At 54.3% G+C, this 17015-nt stretch overlaps 4 protein-coding genes across 4 annotated transcripts; all 4 read left to right on the top strand.

Moving 5' to 3' along the window:
- Window positions 1-1078: 1078 nt before the first annotated feature.
- On the top strand, window positions 1079-2262 carry LTHEOB_6511 (Phytanoyl- dioxygenase; the record flags this gene model as incomplete). Its single annotated transcript, XM_035515776.1, has 4 exons — window positions 1079-1745; window positions 1808-2022; window positions 2076-2168; window positions 2224-2262. 4 exons carry the CDS (start codon window positions 1079-1081, stop codon window positions 2260-2262), a joined length of 1014 nt encoding a protein of 337 aa, XP_035372546.1.
- A 926-nt stretch (window positions 2263-3188) lies between these two features.
- Window positions 3189-7169, top strand: LTHEOB_6510 (Exo-rhamnogalacturonase; the record flags this gene model as incomplete). Its single annotated transcript, XM_035515775.1, has 10 exons — window positions 3189-3600; window positions 3653-3691; window positions 3737-4020; window positions 4076-5001; window positions 5066-5100; window positions 5288-5402; window positions 5693-6247; window positions 6296-6398; window positions 6454-6622; window positions 6688-7169. 10 exons carry the CDS (start codon window positions 3189-3191, stop codon window positions 7167-7169), a joined length of 3120 nt encoding a protein of 1039 aa, XP_035372545.1.
- Window positions 7170-10833: 3664 nt separating this feature from the next.
- On the top strand, window positions 10834-11391 carry LTHEOB_6509 (Galactosyl transferase; the record flags this gene model as incomplete). Its single annotated transcript, XM_035515773.1, has 1 exon — window positions 10834-11391. The coding sequence occupies one exon, from the start codon at window positions 10834-10836 to the stop codon at window positions 11389-11391; it is 558 nt and encodes a 185-aa protein (XP_035372544.1).
- A 3716-nt stretch (window positions 11392-15107) lies between these two features.
- Window positions 15108-16798, top strand: LTHEOB_6508 (Cyclopentanone -monooxygenase protein; the record flags this gene model as incomplete). Its single annotated transcript, XM_035515772.1, has 2 exons — window positions 15108-16616; window positions 16670-16798. The coding sequence occupies 2 exons, from the start codon at window positions 15108-15110 to the stop codon at window positions 16796-16798; spliced, it is 1638 nt and encodes a 545-aa protein (XP_035372543.1).
- Window positions 16799-17015: the final 217 nt, after the last annotated feature.

Genomic DNA, 17015 nt, shown 5'->3' with positions numbered 1-17015 from the left:
TTTCACGTGTCGAGCGCTGCATAACTTACGTTTGGAAGGGATGGCCACCCAGGGCTGATTATTGAATTTCAGCTTTTTCCGCCGCTTTTCGGCATCAGATGAGTGAGCAGTCGGATTGTGGTCGTGGCGAAAAGGGCATCCGTGAATTGTCGTGGTGCACACCCATCTATTCTCAATACATGGAGTGCACTCCGGTCTTTTGCCATCGCCTACGAAAATCAGCCCACTATCTTACAGAACAGCGCTCTGGTACGACTTACACTTGACATGTCTGCGGCGGCATTCGTCACTGTGGAGAGCAAACGTCAGTGCAAGACGATGATAAGTAATTGGGCCAACAGACCAAGCTCTTCGATGGCCCAAGCGTCTCTTCATCCCAGAAACGCAGGCAAGCAAGTTGCACAGCAATGGATGCAGAGAAATTCTCAGGGAGACGGCGGGGTGTTAGGGCAATCGTCTCCGGGGTTAGTCAGCGGAATTGTTCGCCATTTCGGCGGCTGGCCCACGTCATGTCCCCACACGACTCAGCCGTCGGCCAATGCGGGGAAAGCTAGACCACCGGCGCACGGAAAACCCTGCTGAATCTGTCGTTGCTGTTAAACCAACTCCACCTCATGCCTTTGGGAAAGGGCCGCCACTCACCGAACTCGTAGAAGACTAAGGGGTCCGCGATATGGGGCCCCGCAACACTTGGTTGCCCAGCCGCCGTTCTCTAGCTTTTACTTACGCGGACTTTTTGAATTTGCTCTTCATGATTGGTGGCTTGGCCATACAGCACGGTGCTACATGTGGAGCAGCTGGTTGAAGAGCTCATGGCCATCGAGGGGTAGACATTAGTATGCAGGCACCATCGTGATTCTTTGATTCGCCCCTCCCAAGACTAAAGCAGTATGCCTTTCCGTTGACGAAGAGGACGCAGCAAGGTATAAGAAGTGGCTGCAGACCACCATGTACCCCAGTCGCGCCTTGTCTATTCCTGTCTTTTAATGATACCAGCCCTTGCGCTCTATCGCCCATTTAAGCAGGGAGAAACACCAACAGCCAAACCACAACCCGACTTGGAGCACCACCAGAAACAATGTCGCAGACCGCAACGATTGCTCCTACTACTACGGCGCCTGTCGCTCCTGCGTGGCCGGGCGTCGACCTCAAAGTGAACGACGGACCGCTGCCCGCGTCGGAAGTGTTGCCCCTGCAACCGTCGTACCCCAGCGAGCCTCTGTCGGTGCTGCGCGAGCGCTACGAGCGCGACGGCGTGCTGTTCCTGAAGGGGCTGCTGCCGCGGGACGACGTGCTGCGCTGCCGCGAGGCCTACTTCAACTACCTCTCGCCGACGGGAGTGCTGGCACCGGGCAGCGCGGCCGTCGACGGCATCTTCGACGCGACCAAGGACCGCAACATGTACCCAGGCGTCGGCGCCGCAACCAACCCGGGCAAGAAGACGGACGACACTGCCGCGACCTTCGTCGACCTGGCCATCAAGGCGCACACGGAGCCGTGGTACGCGGAGGACCTGTGCAAGCACCCCGTGCTGCTGGACTTCATCAAGAAATTCAGCGGATGGGGCGAGGATACGCTCGCGCTGCGGAGGACGCTGCTGCGGAACAATACCCCTGGCAACAAGGCCATCGGCGTGCACTACGACCAGATCTTCCTGCGGTACGGCGAGCCGACGGCCATCACGGGTTGGGTGCCTATCGGTGACGTGAGCCTGGAGGGTGGAGGTCTGATTTACATGGAAGATGGTATGGTGGCTATCATGTTGGGAGTGCTGGAATGCAGGGGGCTAACGATATCGGATCAACAGGAGACAAAATCGGCCAGCAGATCGAGAACGAGTTCACCGAACGGGCGAAGAAGGCAGGTTTGACCGATGACGAAGCGAAGAACGGGTTCAACCGGAATATGATGACGACGGGTTGGCTGGGCGATGGACCACTTGAGTTCGGACGCGAGTATGGGAAGCGGTGGTACGTCTCGGCCTACGAGGCTGGAGACGTGACTCTGCACAAGCCGCACATGGTTGGTTTGAGCTCATCTGATGAGTCTCGTATTTGTGGCTAACATTTCGGTAGATTCATGCGTCGACCATCAACGAAGATCCGCTGAACAGAATTCGACTGGCAACCGATCTTCGGTGGGTGAACTCGGCTCGGGAACACGACAAGGTGGGTGTCACATGAAGCCGAGCTCTTTTCTCCCTGATTCTGACCAGACTTGCAGAGGTGGATGGAGCACTACCGGCCTGATGATGGACTCTGAGTGGGAAGCTTGCATGGCCGGAGTCGTTTTGTCCAATGGTAGCGGTTGTGTACGAAATCAATAACACAGAGCATGACAATGCGTCGTGATAGAAAGAAACTTGTGGATATGTCTCAGCTGTCTCTTGTACTGCCTATTACGCATAACATAGTGACCAATCAGCAGAGATTTGAAATGTCCGTTTTCGGGAAGTTGGAAGTGAGGCGGGTGGCGGAGTAGCGTGATTGGCTTGGAGGGGTTCGGATGACTTGGGTGACCACGCACCCGATTGAGCACCGAGTCGAGGGAAATGGCGTGGCATTTCATTTAAAGGTGGAGTTGCTGGGTCATGACTTTAACGTTACAAATGGGATCTCGGCCGGGTGGGAGAGCGGTGGTCGTGTTGACCCGTGTAAGCGGTTACGTGCGATAGCGTTCCCAATATACTGAAGGTGATCGCCAAGTTGGGGGCGCGCGCGGACAGACGACGTTGGACGATCGTTGCCGGAAACGGCCAGTACAGTTACTTGATCGAGAAACAAGTCCGACTGCGCCTAAAGATGCCGCATACCCAGACTGAGCACGCTCCGCCCCCGGTCCACCCAATGCTATCGACTCGCTTCGGGCCGTGTACGCGTATTGGACTGGTATCAAGCCTCCTGCAATGAATTCTAATCATCCTTTCAGGGGAGCGCGGCGGAGGCGGGCGCGGAGATCTGGCTTGCCCGACGCCCCACGGGTCGAGCTGAAGGCGCGGACCGCAGCCATGGGTGTAGGTTGCCTAGAGCAAAGTGGAGTTCTTGGGTGCACGGGGCGAGGTCCTTTTTCGACAGTCGCACTCGTGGCGACTGCGACTTTCATATGAACGAAGAGCGCCCCCACCACACAGACGTGCAGCTTTTTTTCCCGCGCCCAGTTCCTCCTCCGTCGGTGGCGCTCTGTCGAGAATGTCGAGGCACAAGGCGCGCGCGAGCAAGTCCGACTTCAACATTGTGCCGTACCGGTGCAGCCCCGCGCCGCATGCGCGCCAGGGAGCTCCCGACGCCCAAGCCTCGTCGCGTTTCCTCTTCGTCGAGGTCCATGGCCCCCACCGCAAGCACCGCCAGGCCCTGCGCTACGACCGCTCCACCCAGGAGCTGAAGAGCCATGTCATGCTGGTCACCAGCGAGCGGAAGCGCAAGACGCGCGCAAAGCACGACGACGGCGCCAGCGACGATCTGCCCGAGCTGCAAGTCCTGGCGCGCCTGCCCCCGGATTGTCGAACCGGCCTCACCTCGGACATCGACACGCACCTTATTGATCCTTTCGATGTGCTCCCCGTCCAGGGCAGCCCGCGGCTGCACGAAGCCATGAGATACTGTGCGCGACTGTTGCAAGCCCGCCCGCCGTGCTGAGTGCTGATGCCGTCCAGTCTTCGAGAACTACCCCGGCCCCACGCCCATGACCGACGGTGAGTCGTTTGCTCCTCTGCTCTTTCTTGTGCTGATGGCATCAGACATATTCGTCTGCGACCGCAACCGCTACAAGCGGGAGCGCGTGCAGTGGGAGAACACCGAGTACCATCTCTGCTACGGCGAGCCCGCCGGCTACTACAACACGCTCTTCGTCTACGAGATCCTGCAGAACCTCGCCCGCAACACCGACTGCCTCACCGTCACGGCCAACAAGTACCTGACCTGGACCATCCGAGCCGTGCGCGAGGGCATGCCCAAGAAGGGCGAAGACAAGCCCATCACCGACTCGTTCGTCGCCACCGTCGGCGGCTTGAGCGTCGTTGAAGTGAGTCCTGCCAGCGTCAGATGAGAGGCGACCAATGTTGACGTATGTGGAAAAGGTCTTCATCGGCCACTGGGCCGAAGCCGAGAGCCACAGAGAGGGCATGCTGGCCCTCGTCGCCGCCCGCGGCGGCATCTTTACCTTCTCCCACCTGGCCCAACGCACCATCAAGTGGATCGAGTACCTCTGCTGCGCTGCCAATGCTACGGCCCCGACGCTGCCGCCGCTGCCGCTCCTGCCGCTCCCCGCCGAGCTCGATGCCATGGCCTCCGTTGCTCACCAACGCTCAATGACGCTGCTCCCGCGCGAGTTCAGCGAGGAGGAAGACGATGACGACGAAATCGTCGACTCGGCCGACGATTACTACTACTACGGCGAGATCTCGACCATCGTACGCGAACTGCACATAGTCAGCTTTGGCAGCATGCTTTTCCGCGGCCGGCCGGTGGCCACGGTCATCGACGACGTCGAGCACCGGTTGCTGGAGGAGCTGGTGCGGCGACAGAAGCTGCACCAGCTGCATCAGCATCAGCGGCGGCACTCTTCGCCGCACTCGCCCGCTTCGGTCGCCGCAATTGGGGTGCTCAGCTTTGAGACGGTGTACGATGCGGTGCTGCTGGCGGCGCATGTGTATATCTGGGCGGCGCTGAATCCGGGTCCCAAGGAGATGGCGGCCAATTCCGTCTTCAGCGCGCGGCTGCGCGATCTGCTCGACGTGTCAGACCTCGTCGAAAGGTGGCCAGGTGAGACGACGTCATCGATGGAGAGCCTGCTGTGGGTCCTGTTCATGGGATGGGGCGTTTCGGCGCAGCAGAGGGGCGATGTCAAGGGCGCTATGGGAATGGCCATGTGGTATGCGGCGCGCATCTTTGAGACGATGGAGGCGATGGGGATGCGGGGAGAAGAGGAGCTGAGCGAGACATTGAAGGCGTTTCCTTGGGTTGATGACTTTTGCCGCGGGCCGTGCGGGGTTTTATGGAATATGTACGTACACAGGGACACTTTCGAGGATCAATATCAAAGTTAGGCTTTCGTGGTTTATATGCAGTGAGTACCTGGAAATCGGAAGTGCTGTTAGCCGATGTTCGTCGGGTCGGACGACAGAAAGTGCACGGCTCTGTGGAGACGTCAACCCGGCCGTTTCGGCGCCGAACTTTCCCACATTGGTACGCAGCCGGGTATCGCTACATATCAGGGAACAGAGAGCGGCAAAACAGCGGGCACACTTGCGCTTTCGGAGCCTGTCGGCAATAGCACCGAACGACAAAAGCCGCGGGGCCCCACCAAGGCCTCCTCCCGCGCTATGACTACCGGACGCTGATCCCCCGGCTGGAGACGATGCGCCTCAATGCTTATCCGCTCTTCGTCGTCTTGATGGGCTTGTCGTGGGTCCGTGGCTCTCTGGAGGCGCCTTGGCGGCTCGAGCTGATTCCGCACCGTGTCTTGTTTGCCTGGTCCTGGACTTATGGTTCATCAATGCGGGAATAACGCCCGTCTCTATGCGTCCCTGTTTTGCGGAGTCGGCAAGCCGACTACGAGCCGAGATCAGCATGCAAACTTCCGTTCTTCCCCACATAAGAATCCCCAGTGACGCCATGGGGTGCCATTAGGCGGTGCGATTTGACCCGAGTGCACTGGTATAAAGCAAACTGTTATCCCGACGCCTCGTATGCAGAAGCAGGCCGCTCCTCTCGCTGTCCATGATGCTCCGCAATTCGCTTGTCGCGGCACTTTGTGTGCCTGCCTTTGTTTTCGCCCAGGACACTTCCCCTGACAACACCTGCGTCGTCCAGCCAGCTCCCAACGGCACCGACTCGGCCCCGGCAATCATTCAGGCGTTCCACAAGTGCGGTCACAACGATGCCGCCAACCGCGGCAAGGTCGTGTTCCTGAACGAGACTTACACGGTCAAGTCCGTCATGAACACGACCGGCCTGAGCAACGTCGATGTTGACATCCAGGGAACCCTTCTCTGGGATACGAACATCCCCTACTGGCTCAACGCTTCTCTCCCTGTCGGCTACCAGAACCAGTCTAGCGCCTGGCTCTTTGGTGGAGAGAACCTGCGGTGGACTGGCAACGGATACGGCACCCTTGACGGCAACGGCCAGGTCTGGTATGACTTCGTCAACGGCACGAACAACTACAAGGGCCGCCCGCATGCCATCACCATCACCGGTACGAAGGACAGCGTCTTTGAGGCTACTCGTTTTGTCCAGAGCCAGATGTGGTGAGTAACCGCACCAACCCTCTTGCAAACAAATAACTAAGAGAACAGGACAATGACCATCATTCACTCGGAGAATATCCTCCTGGAGGATATTTATATCAACAGCACCGACATCAAGCAGGCTGTCGGCTTCGACTTCTCCTCCCTGAACGTGAGTCTTCTATCCGCGAATCCAATTGCATGAATACTGACAAAAAAAAAAATAGACGGATGGTGCCGACACTGTCTACGCCAACAACATCACCTTCCGCAGGTGGATCGTCGACAACGGCGATGACTCGATCTCCACGAAGGCCAACAGCACCAACATCCTGATCGAGGACTGCGAGTTCCACACCGGTCTCGGCGTTGCCATCGGTAGCATTGGCCAATACGGTATGCCCATATCCATGCACACCGTCTTCCCCTCCAAACACCCACTGACCGCACATCCTTTCCAGACGGCGTCTACGAGACCATCGAGAACGTCACCGCGCGCAACATCATCATCAACAACATGCGCTACGGCGTGTACGTCAAGACGTGGACGGGCAACTCGACGGGCTACCCGCCCAACGGCGGCGGCGGCGGCCTCGGCTACGCCGCCAACATGACGTTCGAGAACTTCGAGCTGCGCAACGCCTCGGGCATCATGGCCGTGACGCAGTGCACCAGCTACAACGGCGCCACCGGCGGCTGCGACACGAGCGAGTTCAACATCCGCGACATGGTCATGCGTAACTGGACCGGTACTACTACTAGCGACGTCGTTGCTGCTATTCAGTGCAGCGCGAAGAGCCCCTGCACCGGCATCACCATCGAGGGTATTGACTTGCTCGACACCGTCAACTCGACCGCCCCGGCCAACTGGCTGTGCTCCAACGTCGAGGGCCCCATCGGCTTCAACTGCACCGGCGAGCCGTGGGAGGAGAACAACAGGTAGATTAGTGTCATCAAAATAGCGGAGACGCCTCGGAATGACGAGGCTAAAAAGTAAAACTTAATGGTAAATGAAAATATTTTTGAAACATGCTGCAAACATTGTTTAATCATTGAGATTCATCAATTATGGCCGTTACATACATAATGCTGAGAGAAATGGGGAAAGAAATAAGAATGACAACCCTGAGAAAGTGCCATCTCGCTACGCCAATAAAATCCAAATATTACACAAATACTGACACACCAAGCAATGTACACCATACTGAAATATCCACTGGCCCCAAATGCCTAAAAAGACTCGTCGTAAGTTAAAGGGAGAAGTCCATGGGAGGAAATGAAAAGACGCCATCTCCTCCATAGTCAGTCGCCGGTAAAAGGTCATACTGTTGCTCAAGCAGATCATCCAGTGGCAGGTTATCTGGATGGGACGGAAGGAACTCTGAAGAATTTGGCATGGCATTCCATTCAAACAAAGGCATCCCTGACCCGTGCCCGTGGTCTGTAGGTGTAGTGCCCGAGTGGAAGCTTGCAGGCTCTGCTTCAGTGGAGTTGCAAGTCCCGTCTGATGGTGGTTCCTCGTTCGCAGATCCATTCACAGCGGAGGGAAGAGCAGTTCGGCATACAGATGTTGATGATAGACTCTTGGCCTTAGACTTCTGGAATGTGCCGTATTCTTCCAGCAGATGTTTCGGAAGAGAATGTACCAGAGCTGCGACACTGTTCTGCTGTTCTTCATTGAGCATGACCTTTTTTGACAGATCTTGGAGCTTTGCATGGATGACTTCGGACCCATGTTCCTGGACGAAAGCTTGATATTCTCCAAATGAATCTGACTGCAAGTCTTCCTGATACTGGCAGTCTGTATACGGAAGTAACGGTTCATCGAACGAACAACGAAACATACTCACATGGGGATGGTATGTCATTCTCATCAACATTCCCGAATAGGATGCGGTATATCCGCTTCCACTTCTCTTCTTCAGTTTCATTCAAGTATCGTTTCCTGCTCTTGAGAAGTTTTTCTTTCTCAAGAGATATTCCCTCTGACGAAGAATCGCGTATCTGACATCTGACGTTGTCCCGAAGGTGATCCTGCAGGCATTGCCCGTTTTCGAAAACCACGTAGCACCTTGGACATTGACCAGGTGGCAAGAGATGCCGTCGGTATAGATGTTCTCTGAATAGGGTTTCTTTAGTAAGCTTTATGCCTTGCAACTCGAGTACTTAGTGACGGCACTTACTTTAGACGCGAAATACTTGTAAATCCAGGGTGGAAGCAGGAAGCGTGCTTGGTGCGCTTTTGAGGGCAACGCGCGAAATATGGGCACACGAAGGTTACCCCATGGCTAGAACCCAGGGATTGTGGGGACTTCCTGGGTCTTGAACGTGTTTCTTTGCAGCGCATGCTTGCTTATGTGTTCAGTGTCGCTAATTGGTATGAAAGAGACAGAGTTCGTCTCTTGTGAATCTGAGCTATTGGACAGAACAACTTCTGGAGGTTCGTCCGATTGTCTGTGTTATGATCTGGGCACAGCTGTGTTTGGCTGTAGGCAATGTAAGTGCCACGTGAGTCTATCTCTCTCTACGTGGCCCGGGAGCCAGCAATGGGGAGTCATGTAAGTACGCAGTGGCTGAAGAGGTGTGGTAGGATCCTTCCCCGCTCGAAACCGCCTTGTCTTACATGCCAGACGGGGCCGTAAGTGCTCCATAAACTTCCTGCTCCCGCAGATATTACTTAAGCTCCATACTGGAAACCGAGGCGATTTCTGTTTCCGTTGAGGCTTGTTCGTACCATGAAGGGATTCCCCAGATGAGCACACTGTTTTGAGCGACATTGTGAAAAATTTCCGTGCGATGAAGGCGGTCTGAGGTTTATAACGACAAGGCGGGGCATGATTAAAGAAAACTGCCTTCGCAGGTCCAAATGGCGCTGATCAGGACACTAAAACTTGGCTGGATAGCGGTCGCTGCGCGGTGGTATGTTGAATAAGCTGCGGGGAGATGGACTTCAACAACAATTGAGAGAGAACTTTGATGGTGAATGGATAAGGTAGGAGGAGGAGTGGTGGTTGAAGCACAGAAGGTGGGAATGGGGGTGCGGGGGGGCCGTTCATATGGGATCAACTACAAAACCGTTCCTCGCAGTTGCGCAAAACGACAAGGCTGCGCAAAACGACAAGGCTACGCAAAAGTTTGATTTGTTGGCCACGTGGTTACACGGAATGACGAGCTGTGCTGTGCCTCAGATCAGCCTCGCTTATTCCAAGACTTCTTATCCTCCTCTTATTGTCCAATCATGTTGTTGAAACATTCTCGTGTTCTCTGCCGGTCTCACCTACTAATCAGAACAGCTCAGGGGAGGACACACAACAGCAAAAGTGGCCTTCTTGTGCGCCCAACCTGGTTCAAAATAGAAGCGAGTTGGTGGCATCTTACTAAAATAGCATGGAAGGAAGGGATAAATAGTGCGATAGCAACAAACATCTTTGAGATACGTGCTTGCACCTTTCGTTCGGCCTGGAACCATCGCTTTTCCCGAATCGGACGCAATGTATCAAGCTGTCTTGGGACCGGTACGTTAGTCCCAATGTTGCACCTGAGAAGCAGGAAACAACAGCACATTGGGAAGCTGAAGACGAAAGCATATATAAGCTACAGTTTTGGTAAATCCGCTCCATCATGTCTTTGTCGATTAGAGAACAATTGAGCATACAAGAGCATAGAGAAATATCGCCTTTCTAGAACGGGTTATCATGCTACTATGGTTTTACATTTGAAAGCCTTCAAGTTTGCACCCGAGGCGCAGAACGCGTAGCAAGGGGCAGAGAGCGTATGGAAGTAAAACGCGCAGCAAGGGGCAGGCCGCGCATAACGAGTAGAACAAACAGGATATGCCGGTGAAGCAAGACCGACCAGTAAGGCTGATGAATCAATTATAGCAGAGCATGGTCTATCCGTGGGCAGATATCGCTGACTTGAGGTGGGGGATGCCCAACGAGTCGATGTAGTTCAACGAGGGACCGGTAAAGCCTCAACCAATAAACAAAGACATTTCCAGTAAGTGCCAAAGTTAACGCTATCCATTTTTCCAAGGTTCTCCGATGAAGGTCCCATCTCCTCTTAGTAGATAAGTCAACCAATCCCTTGTGAATCATCAATTCACCACGAGAGATTCTCTGTTGGGCCTTTTGCATGCTTCATCAATCCTTCATCGATCTAATTTCAAATTCTTGATCAGTTGAGAATGAAGCTTCTTCCGCTTCTTCTAAGCGTTTTCTTATTGATTGTGGGCATAACAATTTTCACGAGGAGAAACGCGCTATCCCTGTCAGTGACCCAAAACACCTCTTCATCTTTACTCCTTCTCTAATGATCGACACAGGTATTATTCAAAACCGCCGCCACCACCTCCAGAGCAGCCTTCTCCCGAAGAATTGTTGTGCAATCTATCCTCTCGAAACGGCTCCTTGTCGTCGCTCTCAGATATCCGCATCGGAAAATGCTCTGCTCTCTTTGGAAAAAGGAGGCCCATCTATGAACGAGCGGAGCGCACACACCTCATCCACAACAAAATACATGGCTTACGGCCTCTACTTCTGCGTGAGAGACTTGTTGACGACCTGTGGAACAAGCCCGCCTTCATTCTATCGGTCCTACTAGACGAGATGAGGAAGCCGAAAAAAGACAGGTTGCATTGGCTGCTCTGGGTCGATCGGGACACCATTGTCCTGAATCCCTGCGTTCCCGTGCAAGCCTTCCTTCCACCCGAGGAGGAGACCGATGTGCACATGATCGTCACCAAGGACTGGAACGGGCTGAACAATGGCGTTTTCTTGGTGCGCGTGAACCAGTGGAGCATTGAGCTCTTCAGTAATATTCTGGGTTTCCGCTACTATCGGCCAGGCGTTGAGCTTAGATTCACCGAGCAGAGTGCCATGGAAAAATTGCTCGACGAGGACAAGTTCAAGTCGAACACCGTCTATGTACCACAGCGGTGGTTCAATGCATACCAGGGCCACCAGGACGAGACACTACAGCCGCATCAGACGCGGCGTGGTGATTTCCTCGTGCACTTCGCGGGGGTTGGGGAGAGGAGCAAGCAAATGGAATACTGGCTGGACATTGCGGAGAGGCACGCGCCTGACTGGATGCTCGAGTTCTGGCGGACCGGCTATCCGGCTGAAATTGAGGAGTTCTGGACACGTTATGCTAATGAGGAGTAAGATACTAGAGCACGTTTACAGCAATGGTGAATATAAAAAACCGGGTGATTTTTCGAGCTCAGAAAAAATACAGCCAATAAGATGGCATTGGCAACGGAATATGCGGTATAAGAGCGTCTAAAATAGCGAGAGTCCGTCAAGGTACTCTTAAGTACTGTTCTGCTTGATGAATTCACTGTAGAATCATTCATAGCTCTGGTGTATTGCTGACATCCTGCGTGATTTTAAACCGTAGTACTATCGTCGGGTATCGGCTGTGTCGACCGGACTTGGATCCGGCTGAATACCAACGTGTGCGATGACCTTACTCTGTTCATTGACCATCTATGAGCAGAATTAAAGCTTTAAAAGTTCTGGTTATAATCAATATTGTTTTCATGTGCCACTCTGATTATTTTCCTTCATGAGCTGGTCTCACCAAAAATTGATGACATTTTCCTGTCAAGGCGCTTTTCTAAACATGGTATGGTTTTCGTAATCTCGACAGGAATAAGTGGGGTAAGAACTGTCAACTACCGGTATCCATCTCCTGAAAGGTTTTCGACATATCACACCATATGACCTTGGCCCCTGGTCACACGAAAGCGCAACTGCCTGCGAAGGCGGCCCGTCAGCGCCTTGCGGAGACAGCAGATGCCTGCAATACTTGCCGGTTTGTGCCAGGTTCAAAGGACGGTGGGAATGCAAGCTGATAGCCTCTGTAGCAACCGAAGCGTGAAATGCGATAAGAGGAAGCCCGAATGCCAGAAGTGAGTAGCTTCATGCGGTGCTAGTTGCAATCACTGTGCGATAAGCTCTTGAGATGATTTAACTAGGAAGCTACCAACAATAGATGCGTCACAAGCGGCCGCATGTGCCTCGGTTATGCCAACCCTCAAAAACACACGTCGAGAGAGGTCCTTGCCAGCGCTTCGGCATCTCGCCAAATCTTTAGTCTTCCAGCTAACGCCGATGAGCGTCGGGCACTGGATTTCTTCGTATCTTGTGCTGCCATACGTCTGTCTGGATGGTTGGAGGAAAGCTTTTGGAAGCGAACCGTGCTTCAGCTTAGCCAGAGGCAACCCGCAATCCGCCACGCCCTCATCGCAGTTAGCTCGGCCTACGAACAGGCCCAAGCAAATACAGACTCAAGTCAGCCAACGGACAGTGCCTCAATCCTCCGACACTACAACAAGTCCATTCATCATCTCTGCCAACAAAACTTAGGCACTCCGCAGTCTGTGTTGATCTACCTATCAACATGTCTGCTGTTCACATGCCTTGAATTCATTCGTGGAGACAGCAGAGCTGCCATGTCACACGTGGTATCTGGGCTGAATATCCTCCACTCGTTTGAAAACAACTTCGACCATACGCCAAACCACCTCCAACCAGATATACAAATCATTCACGACGATTTGGCACCAATCTTCTGTCGCCTGTCAATCTTCTCAAATATCATAGGGGAAGTGACTCCAACCATCCACTTGAAGAGCACCGACGTAGATGATTTCACCTCCTTTGACTCCCTTTCCGAAGCGCGAGACGGGCTTACTGATCTCATGAACGACGGGATCCGATTTATATGGTCAATAACGCCTATGAAGTACACTGGAATCATATCGACCGCCGAAATTATCCAACAAGTCCGGCTCGAGCTCCGGGCCGCCAAATGGTGGCAACGATTCTCGCTCACGCGCTCGAAATTACGCCACCAAGCCAGCTCCGATGCATCCCAATTCTCCAATCTCGAAGAAGGATTAGCCATCCTCGAAGCGCACTTCTACATGGTACAGAACACTATGGCAGTTCTGACGGCAAGCAACGAGTGCGCCTGGGATCCCCTTTTCCCAGAGTTTGACAAGATCGTCTCCCTCGCGGGCCATATCATCTCCAAACGCAATGAACGCTGCCGTGATCATCCCAACGAAGTATTCACGTTCGAGGCGGAACTTGTGAGCCCTCTGTATATCACCGCGCTCAAATGTCGTCACCCGCGTATCCGACGGCAAGCCATCGTGCTGATGGAGGAACTGTGCAGGCGAGAGGGGATGATTGACTCGAGACGAGCGGGTAGGGTGGCTCGTGCCATCATCAAGATCGAAGAAGCTGGGATGCGCGAGGAGGACGTCGTTCCGCCAACGGAACGGCGGATTCAATTCTTTTTCGAACCGGAGGTTCCATCCAATGTGCCAGAGCGCCCGCCAGCCTACTTCGGGTCTGCGGGGTCAGGACCGTATAGCATTGCCTATAAAAGTTGTGAAGGCATGTTTCTAAAGACTAATCTGGAGGAAACTGGCGCGGGTGAGGCTGTCGATGTACAAAGTCGTAGTGGAGTGCGGGATGATGAGTCGAACGGTTACAAACAGTTCAATATTGCGGCAACACCATACTCTCAACGGCTATAAGAGTATCCAGAATCTTAATATCAGATGGTGTAATTTCTAAATATAGTCGAGAAACAGTTGCAAGGCTAAGAATATTATGGATCCAGGTGTTCTAATTCATCAGCTGTTAGCATCAAAATGCCTCATGCAACACTCGCGCGATAACCCCGAATCTATTATCAATCATCTGTGCTAAGCCCGAAGCTTTATACTGTCAGATGCTTGAGAAGCTTACTGTGTCGTACAACAGAGCTAGATTGGTCCAAAATTCTCCGGCAATGACGTCAGCCTGGCCGTCTTTCTCCAGACCGTCATATTTGAAGATCGCTCTGCTACAGTAATCCAAATATGAATTTAAGGGCCCATATCTCGAGTTCTTATGACCAAGGCTGGTGGGCCTTGTCTGCCAAGGACAATTGGAGCATATCGGTGCACACGTAAAAGTCCGGCGAAATGCCCGAGAAGGTGCTGGGTACCCCCCCAGACTTTTACCGGGTTGCGAATATTGAACTTCGCGGGACGAGAAGCCAGATCTAGCCGAGTGGAGGAGTCACCCCATAAGTGGGGGCTGTAGCCGCACACTGGGGCCCCGCCTACCTTTGTGGAGCTGCGGCCCGCACCGCCGAGCCATCGTGTCTTGTCAATTCCACAAGACTGCAGGATAAGAGGATTCAGCGGACGAGGGCTGCGATCTAAAATGACCACGCAAGCAATTGGCATACTTGAAGGATTCTTTTTCGCAAGGATGATATAGAATTGCCACCCGTGTATGCAGGTTTTTCTTGTCTATACCATTACCTCCAGACACTTGGCAGACAAGAAGGGAAGATGTTCCGCGGACCCCACTACGCCGCTATATTGGGGATGGCGGACATACGTCCTACTCCTCCCGTTGAGATCCGGCGCTAAGGCAGGCTCCAGAGGTCCAGCCAAAGAATGGATTATCGCCCTATACGGTTTACAGTAATGAGAGTGAGGTCAGCGTTGGTTAGGTCTGTAGCTTACTGAAACAGATATGCAAGTAAGTGCATATGAGTGTCATCCCCTCGGTCACTAGCCCGCTCTATAGTACCCTTATAGGTTTAGTGTCTTTTCGGACAGAGTTTATAGGAAGGAATCTTCATTAGTCACCCATATCTAAATCAGTTGAAAGCTTATGACAAAATACCATCATACGATAGTAGATGTGCCGTCTGACGTATTTGTGCAAAGTGGGAACAGAGGATTTGGTTGTATATTTCGAGTATAAATCCGAAGTTTGCCCCGCACGCTTTCACTGCACGGCAAGCACACTTTCCCTTTCCAACGCTACGATTCCCAGCACGAGTCAGAAACACACATCCGCACGGAATGGCGTCTGTGATAGAGCTCGATGCACTAATCGTAGGTGCAGGGTTCGGCGGCGTGTGGCAGCTGTTCCGGTTGCGCGAGGAGGGCCACTCGGTGCGGCTGGTCGAGAGCGGAACCGACTTCGGCGGCGTTTGGCACTGGAACCGGTATCCGGGCGCTCGAGTCGACAGCAGCGTCCCACTCTACGAGTTCTCTCAGCCAGAGGAGCTGTGGAAGGGTTGGTCGTGGCACAATCGTTTCCCCGGCTGGCGCCAGCTGCAGGCCTACTTCGCCTACGTCGCCGACAAGCTAGACCTACGCCGCGACACGCAGTTCGAGACCACGGTAACGTCGGCGATGTTTGACGATGAAGAGAACCGATGGACGGTCAAGACGCAGAAGGAGGGCGAGGTGTTCAAGGTCAAGTTTCTCCTGCTGAACGTGGGCTTCGCCGCAAAGCGGTATATCCCCGACTTCAAGGGGCTGGACAGCTTCAAAGGCGTGTGGCTACACCCATCCTACTGGCCCAAGGAAGGCATCGACCTTGCCGGAAAGCGCGTCGCCATCATCGGCACGGGGGCGACGGGGGTGCAGCTGACGCAAGAGCTCAGCAAGACGGCCGGCCACCTCACTGTCTTCCAGCGCACGCCGAACCTCGCCCTCCCCATGGGCCAGAAGCACTTCCCGAGCCCCGAGGAGGGACAGGAGCTCCCCAAAAGCGACTATCCGGCCCTCTACGCCCAACGCACCCGCACCTTCACCGGCTTCGACTTCGACTTTCTGCCGCGCCTGACCTTCGACGACTGCGCCTCGGAGCGCCGCCGCACGTACGAGGACCTGTGGACCAAGGGCGACTTCCAGTACTGGATCGGGGCCTACCCGGACCTGCTGACCGACCCGGCCGCCAACCGCGAGGCCTACGCCTTCTGGCGTGACAAGACGCGCGCCCGCATCCAAGACCCGGCCGTGCGCGAGAAGCTGGCGCCCATGGTGCAGCCGCACGCCTTCGGCTGCAAGCGCATCTCGCTCGAGGACGGCTTCTTCGAGGTCTTCAACGACACGGACCGCGTGAGCCTCGTCGACCTCAACGACGCCCCTATTGAGGAGGTCACGCCCAATGGTATTCGCACTGCAGACGGCGAGGAGCGGCCCTTCGATTGCATCATCCTCGCCACCGGCTACGACGCCCTGTCCGGCGGCATCATGCAGATCGACATCCGCCGGACCGGCGCTGCGGGCCCCCAGGAGAGCGTCAAGGAGAAGTGGGAGCGCGACGGCGTGAGCACCTATCTCGGAATGTCCGCCGCGGGTTTCCCGAACATGTTCTTTACTTACGGCCCTCATGCTCCGACGGCATTCTGCAACGGCCCCACGTGCGCAGAGTTGCAGGGCAATTGGATCGCTGGCGTCATGCGCTATATGAGGGGCCGGGGCTTGGAGAGGATCGATCCGAAGCCCGAGAGCGAGAGTGAGTGGGTGCAGCTGGTCAATGACATTGCGTCAAAGACGCTGTTGCCGGAAACTAAGAGCGTAAGTGAAGCTTCCCGTAGCATTATTCGAGTCTTTGCTGACTTTGACTGAAGTGGTACATGGGTGATAATATTCCGGGGAAGAAGAGACAGCCATTGCTGTATCTTGGTGGCGTGCAGACGTACTACACGCGGCTGAGGGACTGTGCTGCAGCGGGATATTCTGGATTTGAGCTGAAGTGATGGGTTCGATGACGCAAACTTCTTGTTGTACCGCGGCTGCACCTCTTGTTGTATTAGACGACCCCGCTTCGGGTCACCGAACCTACATTCTTTAACAATGGAATGCATGTGAACCCAGTCAAAGCAGGAAAGGGGGCAGCGGACACGTACTCATAAGCCGAAGAGGCAATGCTTGGTTGAATAGAATATCCGTCTCGATTCCATAGTGCTGCAGCTT

Source organism: Lasiodiplodia theobromae (assembly GCF_012971845.1).
Source record: "Lasiodiplodia theobromae strain AM2As chromosome Unknown scaffold_19, whole genome shotgun sequence".
Lineage (NCBI taxonomy): Eukaryota > Fungi > Ascomycota > Dothideomycetes > Botryosphaeriales > Botryosphaeriaceae > Lasiodiplodia > Lasiodiplodia theobromae.
Note: the sequence above shows the minus strand (reverse complement) of the source record. Positions and strands in the feature narration are given on the sequence as shown.